The sequence below is a fragment of the Aphelocoma coerulescens genome, chromosome 6 (genome assembly GCF_041296385.1).
Source record: "Aphelocoma coerulescens isolate FSJ_1873_10779 chromosome 6, UR_Acoe_1.0, whole genome shotgun sequence".
Classification (NCBI taxonomy): Eukaryota; Metazoa; Chordata; class Aves; order Passeriformes; family Corvidae; genus Aphelocoma; species Aphelocoma coerulescens.
In genome coordinates this window covers 29,494,121-29,508,334 of record NC_091020.1, presented here as the reverse complement: position 1 = coordinate 29,508,334, position 14,214 = coordinate 29,494,121, and the positions used below count along the sequence as shown (strand labels likewise).

General features: G+C 37.1%; 1 protein-coding gene across 15 annotated transcripts in view; it reads right to left on the bottom strand.

The window, feature by feature from the left end:
* Window positions 1–14,214, bottom strand: part of ATRNL1 (attractin like 1) — a 440,837-nt gene that overhangs the window by 374,291 nt on the left and 52,332 nt on the right. For all 15 annotated transcript variants that reach the window (XM_069020110.1, XM_069020095.1, XM_069020098.1 and 12 more), the window contains exons 6-7: window positions 12,390–12,564; window positions 11,153–11,240 (exon numbers count right to left, since the gene is read on the bottom strand). In XM_069020110.1, the coding sequence (XP_068876211.1) occupies window positions 11,153–11,240; window positions 12,390–12,564 (263 nt within the window). The remainder of the gene's footprint in view (window positions 1–11,152; window positions 11,241–12,389; window positions 12,565–14,214) is intronic.

The following is a 14,214-nucleotide window of genomic DNA, read 5'->3' as shown; positions in this document are numbered from 1 at the left end:
GGCAGCATCACCTCCCTCAGCCCTGCTGGGCAGCATCACCTCCCTCAGCCCTGCTGGGCAGCATCACCTCCCTCAGCCCTGCTGGGCAGCATCACCTCCCTCAGCCCTGCTGGGCAGCATCACCTCCCTCAGCCCTGCTGGGCAGCATCACCTCCCTCAGCCCTGCTGGGCAGCATCACCTCCCTCAGCCTGCTGGGCAGCCTCACCTCCCTCAGACTGCTGGGCAGAATCACCTCCCTCAGCCCTGCTGGGCAGCATCACCTCCCTCAGCCCTGCTGGGCAGCATCCCCTCCCTGAGCCTGCTGGGCAGCATCACCTCCCTCAGCCCTGCTGGGCAGCATCACTTCCCTCAGCCTGCTGGGCAGCATCCCCTCCCTCAGCCTGCTGGGCAGCATCACCTCCCTCAGCCTGCTGGGCAGCATCACCTCCCTCAGCCCTGCTGGGCAGCATCACCTCCCTCAGCCTGCTGGGCAGCATCACCTGCCTCAGCCCTGCTGGGCAGAATCACCTCCCTCAGCCTGCTGGTCGTGCTGCTTTTGATGCAGCCCAGGATGTGTCTGGCTCCTCTTGAGCACATCTACTAACATCAAGTCCCGAAGGGAGTACTTTGAGTTCTTTTTAGGAAATGCAGAACAGATATTCCAGTCATCATGAACCACACACCTCAAACAGCAGTGCCATCTGTTCTGATAAGTAATGAGTGATTTACTTAAATATTGACTGAAAGCAAATCCTACTGAATTTCGCTTCATCTGGATTTGCAAGCCAAGGTATGCAAAGTCACAGAACAAATTCCAGATTGTTGGCTTCAAAGACTTGCTCAAGGACAGTTTATACTGAGTGGAAAAAACTTCCTCTGGTTCTGAGATTGATACTCAGTCTTTGCTGGGATATAACCACCCCATACACTCTGCATCCCATTTGCATGCTGTACAGCTGGCAGTTGTCTTCTGCACTCTGCAATGTAATATTCTGGGGCTTCAATCACCCTAAACTCAGCCTTACCAGGTTTAAATTAAAAAAAAAAAAAAAAAAAAAAAAGGGAACTGCAGATTTGGCAAAGTCTGACTTGGCATGAAATACTCAGAAAAAGAGGCTGGAAGATAAGGAAACTACCTAAGAAGTTTCTGCATCAATCACGCAGAAATTTCAGACATTGTACAAGGAGCTGATGGATATACAGAGAAATGTAAATTTCAGGTTATTATCATTGTCATTATACACATCAAGAAAGACAAACTCTTGACTCTCTATGAATGGGCAGGCATGGCAAATCTAGGTGATTAGTAGAATGACAAGTCTTTTCAGTCCAGCAAAACAAAGGCTTTAGAAGGTTATAATGCTGTCCCATACACCTGTGGTTGATGGTAAGCGACAGAGGCCAGAACAGTAAAAGACTCCTCATTACTCAGAGAGGTTAGTCAGCAAATGACTGACCAAAATGTCCAACAAGTCTTCAACAGTACCCTTGAAATTTCTGCAAAATTTTCAACTATTTTTTTCATTTGAGGCAGGAAAACATTTCTTGACTTGGAATTTAAATCATTCCTATGCAGGGATGTTGGAACCCTGGGTTCAGAGAATTTCAGCCTTTCAGTGCTGACAGACAATGATCCTCAAAAGCACACTGCATTTGACCTGAGGCCTTGGGAAAGGCTTCCCAAATTGTGTGATAACACTGAGGTCGTTGCTGTGTAATTAATGTTATGTCACTGGGTGGAATATGTAGAGATGTAGAAAATTTAGGTTTCTGGGATATAGTAACAAGATGAAGGATTTGGGGTGTGGATTAGTTGTTCTTCTTTCCTCCTTCTTCTTCACAAATCTGAGTGTTCAGGTATTGTTCTGGTATTGGTTCAAAAAACCCGCAGTGAGGAACATGAATGTTTAGCTATTGGATTATAAGTAAAAATAAATTAGTTGGCATTCCATAATTGGATAGATTGGGCTTTAAAAGATCTTGGAAGTTAGAACTCGGGGGCCATTTTCACCTTGTCAACTTAGAGGCACACTCTGTGCAGCTGAAATATAGATAAGATATTAAAAAAAAAAATCAAAAATATATGAAATCAAAGTCCAAAGAAAAGCCTAGTGTCTCCTGCGTTTGAATCCGAACTCTGAGTAAAAGAACCCACGAAACAGAGGCAAAGAAGAAGAGAAGAAATGAGACAGAGAAAATTAATACAGGGATACTCTGTGCTGTGCTGTTTGAGCAAAAGATGTTCACAGAAGGAATTTGTAGTAGGATTAGAGAGATATGTATCTGAACCCGTTTTTTTCCTAGGAGATAAAACATTTCAAAAAGCTTGGTAAAGACCCACAAAAACTGAAGAAGGATGATCCACAGGAATGGCTTGAACAAACATTCTTCTTTAAAGGATCCTATATGGCTCCTTCCTTACAATACCACATAGATCTCCAAATTCAAATCAGCATCACTAAAATTGTAAACTAGCAATTTTCAAATGCTGATTACTGACTACGGCATAGAGAGCTAATTAGGGAGCCACAGGGGCTGTACAATAGTATTTGAAAAAAAATATTTCTGACACTGAGGAAAGACAATTAAAAAAAAAAAGTGACCTAAAGATCTGCATGAACTTTGAAATGATTTCTCAGACAGCGGACAATAGGAAAGTCCTCCTCACAGTTCTGCTTAAATGATTCAAAGTTCAGACAAAAGAACACTTCTGTGAGGAGCAATTTTTGAGTGACACAGCACATCCTGTATACAAAAATATTCACAGAGAAAAAGACAAGAAGGTCATGACAACTGCTTTATCAGCCACAAAAACAGATTTTACTGATCTTTGCTAAGGGCTATTTCTGAGATTAAGAAGCTCCTAGTGCTGGTGAAAAACACTTTAAAAACACTCTAAGTGATGATCAGCTGAACACAGAGAAAAACAAGCTGAGACACCAAAGCGAGTAGAAGAAATACAGAATTGAAATTTAAAAATGTTACATGCATACTTTTACAGGGCAAAACCCACCATCCTAAGCATATAAAGATAGACATTTATTTGGAAATCCTAATCAGGAAGGGATTGTAGGAATGACATGAGTACATGATTGTACATGATTGTAGGAATGACATGAGAATGACATGGTCCTAAGCAGCATTAATATTGTGATAGAAAAGAAGGACCCCCCCCCCTTATAAAATTATACTACCTTTAGAAATTACTTGCATACTAAATACAAATCAAGGTATATGCTAAAGGTGAGGCTTTCTGGCAGACACAATACATAAGATACAGAGTTTAAAGTGTTCTAGTACACAAACACTGCTGACCTTTACCTGAATTAAGCATAGTAGATATTTGTTTATAAGAAAGCCAACCAAACAGGGTTGCAAAGTAAAATAAAGTATTTTTTTAAAGGCAACTAAAAACATAAAATTGAGAGCCTTTGTGAAATTAGTCCAAAAAAAGTGTGAACAATCTGGCCCAGATGAAAGATCTTAAAACTCTAGAGAGTTTTTCTCTAGTCTAGAGAAGAGAGAAGGCCAAGAGGCAGAAGCTTCCATGGAAGAGATAACAAAACAGGCAGAAAAGCACCAAAAAGATACAAGGCCTCCAACACATTCCTATTTTAAAGTTTTGATAGCAGGTATCAAAAGCAACACCTTCAATCCCAATGTGAGATAGTAAAGTTGAGCATTTACTCAATAAATTAACCTTGGCCATACTAGATATATTACATGGTATTACATAACATTATCTAAGAAATTACAGGAACCTTGAAAGACCTTGAGGTTTTTGAATCAAAATGTCACGTAAATATTACTATATGCACATTGAAGTGTAGAAAAGTGCACTGTTTATTAAATTTCAGAATTAGTTCCTGCTCAGTAGGGGAATTCCAGCAAAACGAGAAATTTCTTCCTGTAAACAGAGCAGTCGACAGCTCCCTCAATCATGACATTCCCACCTACAGATCCCATCAGTTGGTTTCTTGCCAGGTATTCAAGTCCAAGCCAACAAAACAGCCAATGCAGCTCCTGTTTGCTTCAATGGAACCAAAACTTTTCAATAAATGTTTCCATTTTCTCAAATCGCATTTTTTCCCTGAAAAAACTACTTCAGTGGGAAATTTGGATGAACGATAATGATAAAGAAAGATGACAAAAGGTATATGATCTGTAAATATTTGAGTGTGCATATTGGACAGAGAGGATGACAGCAGAAGGCAGGAATGATAAGACCAAAGCCAGGATTTGAATAAAACAGTTAAATCATATTTTTCAAGAGAAGAAGAAAACATTCATTTGATCTAGGATTTCTCTTACAGAGTAATGATTGACATACACATTTTTGACTGGACAAAATAAGACCAAGAGAATAACTCAAATATAGGAGGAAAAAGTAAACTGTCACAATTTGAACATTGGAAGGATCAACACAGTTTACAGCAGTAAAATTCCTCTTAATTTCTTCATCTTATTAATACCATTATCATCTTTGGAGAAGATGTTTGTTAAATAACCAAGTAATTTTAATGAAATTAAATGCCTGGTGGGAGAAGCTAAAAGAGAGGGAGCCAAACTCTTCCCAAGGTAATCCAGCAAGGAAACTGGGCATGATGGGCACAAGAAATTCAATTTAAATATAAGAATAAACATTTCTCTTTTTTTTCATTGAGAATGGTCAAGACTGGAATAGGTTGCTCAAAGGTCTTTGACAGAGGAGCATTTTCCTGTTAGGAAAAAATGAAACAGCTCAAGGAGGATATTTTAAAAGATCACCAAAAGACCAGGAGCACCCACTTGTCTGTCAAGTCCCAACCAACAGACTGTACACCAGACCAGAGTAACCCTTCTACACACTTCAAATTGATTCCTCAACAAACAGACAGCCAAAATAATTTGTTTCATTGACCTTGGACATGTTCTTTTCCCTACACCTTATCTCAGTGTTAATATTGATTTTATATTTCATATAAATGCAGTAATTCAAGACATCTAAAACTTATCATATTTTTATTCCTTAGACTTTACAATTTTTCTTTTTTCCTAAAGGAACAATACTTAGCTGCTCAGGCTGTACCTTGGAATGACACACTCTTATGCAAATCCTCCCTGCATTCCAAAAGAATCTTATCTGGTAGATACCACTAAAAAAAAGTGGGAAAAAAAAGCAACAAAGAGGTAATTTATAATCCCTTTCTAATGAATTGGCAGGAAGCTAATCACATTAAAATAACCACATAATTTTTCATTTTGTGTTTCTTAACTATATCATGGCTACACAGAAAAGTTTATCACTCAGAAATGAGTTTTCTGCCTTAATTCTTATATAAATCTAAACTGTTCTTGAAGATTGGACAAAGAAATGCTACTCACAAACTACATGAACAGTCATTCTCTATTTTCTTGAAACAAGATCATCAATATTCTTTCTCCCCTAGACTGTATCAACACACTGGTATAGAAATTAACTTTATATAAACTAACAGGACTTTAACATTTACTAGGATTTTTGTTCTCCATACTCCATAAAATTTCGAAAAGTTTAGTCAAATCTGTATGTCATTAAAGAAATTCTCAAATTTTTTTTCCAAGCAAAATATAAGTCTCACAAAATGTCATCTGGCAATAACTCATGCACCACAAGCCTTTTTTTGCATTCAACATTTGCCACCTGGTTTAGGACTGTCTAATACCCCCTCTTCCATTTCCCAAAGTGTTATCTCCTTTAATATGGTTAACAGTATCAAGAACATTTTCTGTGTTATATCAAAATTTAAAAATAATTACATTTCTACTTGATCCAGTAATCCTCCCATTAGACCAGGTCTCACAGACTGGAAAGCAGTCTACTTAACTCTTCTTCCTGAAGCCTGACTTGTTAATTCTTAGCTTACTGTGGGACTATATTCTCTCTGAATAAGAACCCAAATAAGTTACAGGAGAGGAACATTTTAACTTAAGCTCCCAACAGGACAAAATTCAAGGTCAAGACAATACTGCACCACATTGTATGTCAGGAGGTCAACCTAATCAAGAGTGCTGTCACTTTATTTCTTCATTATTTGCAGTTTTCCAATGGCTGCTAGGTTTAGTTAAAGGTATTAATTAAGGTGACTTTACTTGGACTTCACTTTCAAACCAATTGGAATATAACATTGAAACAAGGAATGAAATATATTACACTTCTACATAAAGAACTGATCTCTTGACGAATTAGGGCCACTTAATTGAAGGGACCTCTGAATAGGCTTTTCTCCAGACTACATGCAAAATGTGCATGGCAGTTCATCTCACCTACTCCTCACACTTTTGAGGTCTGCAAATCAGAATTAGAGAGCAAGTTGTGCATAAGATATAATTCAAAGTCACAGAACAATAAACCTACAGAAATTGTTGGTACAACCTACTAATAGCTGCTAATAGAATAGTCAGAAAATACTTTTACATTCCTAGTGCTATTCAAATTATACTCCAACAGCCAGATAAAATAGGCAATAAAAGAATAGCAATAAACCAACTGGTGAAAGATTTTATCGTGTTCATATTGAAGTAGGAAAAGTTTTGACTCTTTTTTGCTTTGTTAACACTAGCTTTTGATGAGACTAATAAAAATACCAGAAGATATATACAGACTCAATGTCAATACCAATTAATTTGTAAAAGGAATCAAAACAATTATCCTTTTTTAATAATGTTTTAAAAGTGGAAGTAACATTCATAAAACTCAAATGAGTTAAATTAAATTTGACTGTGTATAAAACGGTCTGTATACTGTAAAATATCTTTATGGTTACTACTACATCAGCTTGCCTGTTTCATTTCTATTGCCAATCTCAAAGGAAAAAACTTCAAAGCACAGCCATCCTTCCACTGTCTTGGGACCAGCAGCAACAGTTCAATTACGAGGCCAAATTCAACCAATTTTAGTGATACTACCAAAAACTGAGTAAAGTGCCAGCAGTGACCACATATACACCTTGCAAGCAACTGCCTTTCTCCTTAATTCCAGGGACCTAGTACTTACAATTAACTCTTTAACTCCCTCCCTAGTGACTGTTTTTCCAAGCTATATGTACCTGCTCTAAAATCCTCACAAGTCCTTTCCTTCAGTTTCTTTATAAGCCTACTTCATATATAAATTATTTCAAAGGATGCTGATATTTTCAGTATCAGGGTGCCAGGAGCTACATACAATTTCTAAGATGCAGTAGAACCACTTGCTAACAGAGATAGACAGCACCTTTCAATAACCAGCCCGAGGAAGCACTGAAGGTAACAGTACCCAACAGTTTAGTTGGTCTTAAAGCAAGTGCTCTTTTATACTCTCTCCTCTATAAATACATAAAATGTCTTAAGCATTTGTTATAACTGTACATCAGTGGGAGTCTTCTGATCTTTTTTTCTTCAGAATAAAGAAGAACAGTACTTCAGTTCTTACTAAAGAAGCTTTCTGAGGGAAATGGGCACAGTAACTTACTTCATTCTCCACAGAGTCAGTCACACAGCTGCAATTTACCTTGCACCACAATCGGGCAGCGCTGGCTCTGCGCTCTCACTCCAGCCTAGCACTAGGCTTTGAAATCTCAGGAGCACACATCAGAAACTTAATCTAATTTCTTCTCTGTGGATATTTTTTCTCTCTCAGCCATAAAGGAAACATTACATAATTACTAGGACAGAGCTGAAAACACAGCTCGAAGCTGCCATCTCTAGGTACTATGTTCTACTGCTCTTCACTCTTAATGCTTTTTTCTGTTTTTTTTCAAGAGACTGAAGATATGAAAGGAAAAATATCAGAACTTTATCCTAACAAGTTAATGTAAGAACTCATTGCAGAAGGATGTACTTTTTCCCCTTGAAATTTCTTTGCCTTGGATATCAGCTCATTTTGTCCCATGTAAGTTTTGACATTTGACATAATCACTAGCACAAGCAGCATAGTAGTTAATTATTTCACATAAATTCATTATTATTGAATCCTAATTGCTAATTAACATCTGTCTTCAACAACAGCCACAGCTTCTTCACTATACCTTTGCTCGCAGCTTTCATTATTATTAGCATGAGTTGTACTTCTTCACTGAGATCCAAAGAGATGTCTGAATTAACACAGGTCTACCACATTTAATATTTGCTGGTGAAAGCATTTCTAAAGCGGTTACTCTTTAGTCTGGAATGTCTCAAGAAAATATTAACACCATCGAATAAAAATGTTAAATTATATTTTAAGCCTTTATTCTGAACTGCTAAATGATACATTATTCAAATGTTTCTTGACTAAAAAGTCCACATTCTACAAGGACTGTAATAATCAAAGATACTGGTCAAAAAGATCTGACCTTTTAAAGAACAGGTAATACATTAATAATGACTCAGGGAACTGACAGGAGGAAAAGCAAGCTCTGAGTTGATGTTAGGGCATGCACAAAATCTGGTTTATATTACTACTGAGAACATCGCTACAATATTCACCATGCCACACACAGATGCAACATCTCTGTAAGAACAACAGATGCCAGGAAAACAAGACAAAACAAAGTACCAGCCCATGCCTTCAGTTGCTCTGAACTTACAGGAAGCACTCACTATATAAAAAAAGACCAAACATAAAAAGAAACTAAAATGTACAACTACAAGGGTAAAATCTTTAGTGAAAACATGAAGACATTCGAAGGCATTGCAAGACATTTTGCTCAGAATGCACGAACACTTCCTATTTAAAAAGAAAACCAAAACTTCCCATCCCTACTAACAAAATAAATAAAATTTAACTTAACAGAAGGATAATAGAGACTTAGAAGAAAAAGTAGAGTTCAAAACAAAGGATCAGAAACTCCAGCAGGTTAAAACAGAGACACAAAGAAAGGCAAGCCATGAAACACCTAAATGAGATACCTACAAAATTTAAATATAAAGTACTAATACATCATTTTTCAAATGCATTAGCAATACATCTAACTAGATACTTTGTGGTGCCAACAAAGTACCTGAAGGAGTGCTGAGGTCTGAAGGAGTATTCTGAGAAGTGAAAGCCATAACAATAAAATGAGGTTAACTTTCCCACATGGGTTTTCCATGGTAGACTTTACAGGTATTTCCATAGCAAAAATTAAAAACAGAAAGTTATAATAGGAAAAAAAAAAAAAAAAAAAAAAAAAAAAAAAAAAAAAAAAACCACACCAAACCTGGCAAAGTCCCTGGAATCAGTTCTGAAGGAATTAAACAGTTAACCCCTCTCTGTAGTATGTAAATTCCTGCTTAAAAATGTGTCCATACCAAAAGACTGATAAGGGAAAGGCAGAAAGGACAGAATTCAGTGAGTGAAACAGACAAACAGATGAAGAAAAATTCTGTGAATCTTTGAAAAGAGAAGTTATATCTTGCAAATAAAGCATTGGCTATTTCTGAAGAAATTAAAGGTCCAGATGATACATTTACCTGAAATTTCCAAAAGAGGCTTGATAATATTCCTCATGCCCTAAAGGAACTAAGATGTTCTGGAACAAGGAAAGCAGTTAACACAAGGCTAATTAAGTCTATAAAGTAACGTTTGGGGGGAAAAAAAATAGTCACTTCTGAAATGAACAAAGGTCATTCATTAGTGGTGTCCTACAGGCATCTTCAACTGGGATTTGCTTATTCAATACACTAAAAAACAAGCTGGCAGAGAGATGAGTGGAAAAACAGCAATACCTTTTGACTATACTATGTTAATCAAAATAGCTGAGACAATGGTCAAAAGCAAGTAATTGCAGAACAATCTCCTAATACTGCATGTGCAATACAAGAAAAAATGAAAGGGTAAATAAATGTTCACACGTATAAGGATGAAAAGACGCTTCTGCGTAAAAAACAATTTAAAGTCTGAGCATATCGGATGGATTTTGAATTGCCTAGAATGAGATCTTGAGGTTGTAACAGTTCTGGGAAAACACCAATTCAAAGCTAAGAGCAGATTTTCAAAAAGCTAAAATACCCTAAAGAATTAATAGGAACAAATTAGACCCTTAATTCCCAATGACATCAATCTCTGAGGTAAGAACACACTAAAGACTGTGATTCCTCCTTTCTCAGAAGGGATAGAACAGAATTAGAAGAAGTAAAGGCAATGGCACAATGTTATCCAAGGTATGAAATCTCTTCCTTATAGAGGATTACTAAAAATACAAGGCATTTTCAGTGTGAAAAAGAAATGGTAGAGGATGTGATGGCCTTACAGAAAATCGTGAGTAGTATGAGAAAATAAATGGAGAATAAGTGGGGATTATCAAAATTAAACCAACTATACCAGTTTCTGAAAAGGTTTTATTTCTTAAAAAAATATTCTGGAATTCTTGGGCACAGGATGATGTCAATGTTAACATAAATATATGGTCCAAAAATTGAAAAAATAAAAATAAATAAATAACATAGGTTCATATTTTTCCACAAAAGTACTATCCTATTTTAGGAAATCCCAGCTGCAAAGTAGGACAGTATTCTGAGGAAGCTTCTGTAAGGTCCTGTCATTTTATCTTATATTCTTCCCTAGGCATTCACTGTTACCCATTATTCAAGAGGTGTTACCAGGCGAGATGAACACTGGTCTGACTTGATACAATCCTTTTTCTCCTTCCCTGCTGGGGTTGCTTTATGCAAACAAATGAAAATTTGCGATACAAATTCTGTATTTCTCTGTCAGAGTTAACAAGTCTGTCATCCTCTGTAGCTTGTCTCACCGATAGATCCCTCAGGCATATGTTGGAGCCTTCTCTCCAGTCCTGACTCCTTGTGCTCTTGGCTGGATTCCCTGAACAGTTTCCAGACCTGGGCCATCACTTGCCATGGGGCTGCCAAAGGACCCTGCTACCAGCACTTGGCTCTGCCTGCAGGGTTCAGCCCCTGGGGATGGTACCTGGTGAGCAAGAGCACTACCCACAGCCCCAGTTTTATCTCACACACACCCCTGCCTTTTATTGGCAGGTTTAGCTCAGAAGGTTTACGGTGATCAAAGTGACTGAACTATTGTATAATCTCTGTTCCAAAAACCATGCAAAACACCTAAGTACTGAAGAAAACATTAATACAAAATACTTAGAAATTAAATTATCCTCAAAAGTCTCTGTGTGTGGTGACTCATTTTAAGATCACTAACAGCACACACAAAGCAATTCATTACACAGAACACTGAAGAGTCCAAACCTGATACAAAGCAAGAGTGTGTCCATATCTCTGGAGTGGCCCTTTGGATACAGGTACTACATTCCATATACTGCTTTCCAAATTGTAGCTGGAAGAGAAATAGAAAAGGAAACATTTTCAACCTGCAGAGGAAATAGAGGGGCTTGTACGTTCAAACTAACTCCTGTTTGGCAAACTTGATCAGTCCCTGTTTATCTGACGTGGTAATTTGTTAGCAGCAATAACTTCACTGCCGTTACTTTGAACTATCCAACAGTGCACTAACTTGAGATAATGCACTAAACACTCCTCAAGCAAAACAGGAGCAGCTCTTTAAGGGACCCATCAAAAATCTCAGAAAATAGGAGTAATTAACAAAAATCACAAGACTTGATCTGTTGTTAGCCATGTAAAAAACCGCACCCCACTACACTGCTCATGCCACATGCTTTTGCACTACTTTGAAGATTTACTGTTGGGCACATTCTTAACTATATGGTTGATTTTAATTTCCATTATATTTTAATTAATTAATCAACACACACTATTAGATAGGAGAGGTAAAAAATAAACGACCAAGGTAGAAAAGAAAAATCCAGAAGATGACGGGATTTGTTTGGATGATTGCAAACATGTGGAAGAAAGCAACAGGTAGACAACAACAGGAGAAGTAAACATGCTAATGATATGCTAATAAATATATCCTAACACTTGCATTTGCCACATTTAGGGACTGTACATATAAAATTACCACCCAAATCACCTAGGTACTATTTACAGCTGCTTCAACTTAGTTTTCAATAGGTGGTCAAATACACACACACACAAACTGCCACAAGTACAAAAAAGTGGAATACAGGTGACCTGCCTGACCCTTACTGGCATGGCAGCAGCAGGCAAAGTGCAAGCCCTAAATACAAGTCTCCTATAATCATAAATTAACATCAATAATACACATGGCTTTCAAAATGTAATGTGTGGACACATCAGCAGTGAATTTCACCACAAACCTCCTTATGTTTTGCAGTTTTTTGCAAAACTGAAGTACATATTAATATCACATACAGTTTGAAATTGCCCATATTTTCACTTTCTATAATCATAAGAAAATTACAAGCACAAAATAAGACCATTAATAAAAAATCTAAAAGAGATATAAACCTTTCAGCTAAATTAGAAGATAGAAGCTCCCTCCCTGGTAGGATCTGTCTTCCCTAAGCCCCACCAGAAAGGACGTGACAAAGGAGAAATCACTTACTTCAACACCATTTGGAAGGAACTGTAGTTAAAGGTGTATCCACCAATCACCCACATAAACTTCCCGTGCAGGATGGCCTTGTGGGAAGCACGGCCCACAGAGGGGCTGAAGGGCTTCACGTTGGGCAGAACCCAGTAAGACTCCGTGGAAGGGACGTTCAAAGAACAATCTGGACCTGTTTTGTAAACAAATGTGCAGTTTGTACAATCTGTTAGATGGGGATATTAAAGCCAGTAAAGCAGAAACAGGGGAGGCTTAATTACAGATGTCAGGATTGCTCATTCTGATAAAATATGGTGTACACTTTTATGTTTAACAGATGCTCAATGAAAAAATTGACAACAGGGGATGTCAATCTAATTGAAAGCATTAGATTAGCTCAAATAATAATTCATTTCTGCATTCTTCTCAGAAAACAGACTGTATGAGTCACAAATTGACAGAAAGGCACAAAGCATCACATTTTTAAATGACCTGTCATTAGGTCTAAAACTTTTAGTACTCTATGTTACCTGTGGACAAAACACAACTAGATATTTTTTTTTTGTCAAATAAGGAAAAGCCAGTAAAAATGTGTAATTTTTTTTTACTTCTAGGACTATTACAATCACAAAGAGAAAAATTTATTTTTTTATTTGTTCTGTAATAACAAAAACGTGATCTCTTCATCATCTGTTTATGCTCTAGATCTTATTTAAAACCTGAATATATATACATATGTGACTGAATAAAACAATACACAAAATTCAACACAGGTAAATTGAAAACTAAGTAAGGTACATTTTAAGATCATCTCAGGATAGCTCATGACAATATTACATCACCACTCAGCAATGGTCAAAATAAAGAATCATGTCAGAAAAGAGAATACTGTTATCCCACTGCATAAATCTGTGGCTTGTGTAACCTTAGAAAACTGTGCCCTACTGAAAAAGAAGAGATTAGTGATGGAGACTGTTTACAGGAGAGTAATAAGGATGTTCCAATTACAGAAACCACTGAATTCCTTTGAACTAGTGACTTTTTCACTTGGAAAAAAGAAAACTTGGAAGTGAATGATAAATGTCTGTAAAATAAGTGATAAAGAGAGGGTGGACATAAAGAGTCCACAGCCTCTCGGAATATAAAGAGCTGAGGTTTATGAAACACAGCTTGAAGAAGCCATGTACAAAGCAAACAAGAGGAGACAGTTCTTCATGCAAAAAAGTATCAGATCTCTTTGGCAAGGATACTCCCCTGGCAAAGGATGCTCTGGATACAGAGATTTACATGTGTCAAGAGAGACCAGACATAATGTTAGAAGACAGAGCTGCAGAAGCTTACTAAGCTAAATAAGTAATGTACATCAAGTTTATAATAATTTTAACACATTATCTTGGGGGAATGGGAGCGCAGGGAGATCATGTTTTTCCAATGTTTATTGTCATTTTGGGGACAACTTGCTACAGTTACTTGCCATACACAACAACCAGGCATCCAAACTGTACATAACCAGCTGTCAGCTTCTCCTAGTACACTATAGAAGAATGATGGCCACTTGTATCCAAATTACCTTCCATTCACTAAACGATGGAGACACTCAATTCCCATAGTTCATTATACCTTCTACTCAGAAAAGATTAATGGTATTTGAATGAGGTCTAATGAGAGTATGAACAATTCAGAATATTATTTCTTAAGCATTAATAATTGATACTGTAATAGAGTTGTAACCTCAGCAAAATCATTATTTGGTAAATCACTGGAGGAAACCCTTAATTTGAATATAAAAGGGCTTTAAAATAAACAATTGATTAAGTATTCTTTGATCAGGGAAGAGCTTAAA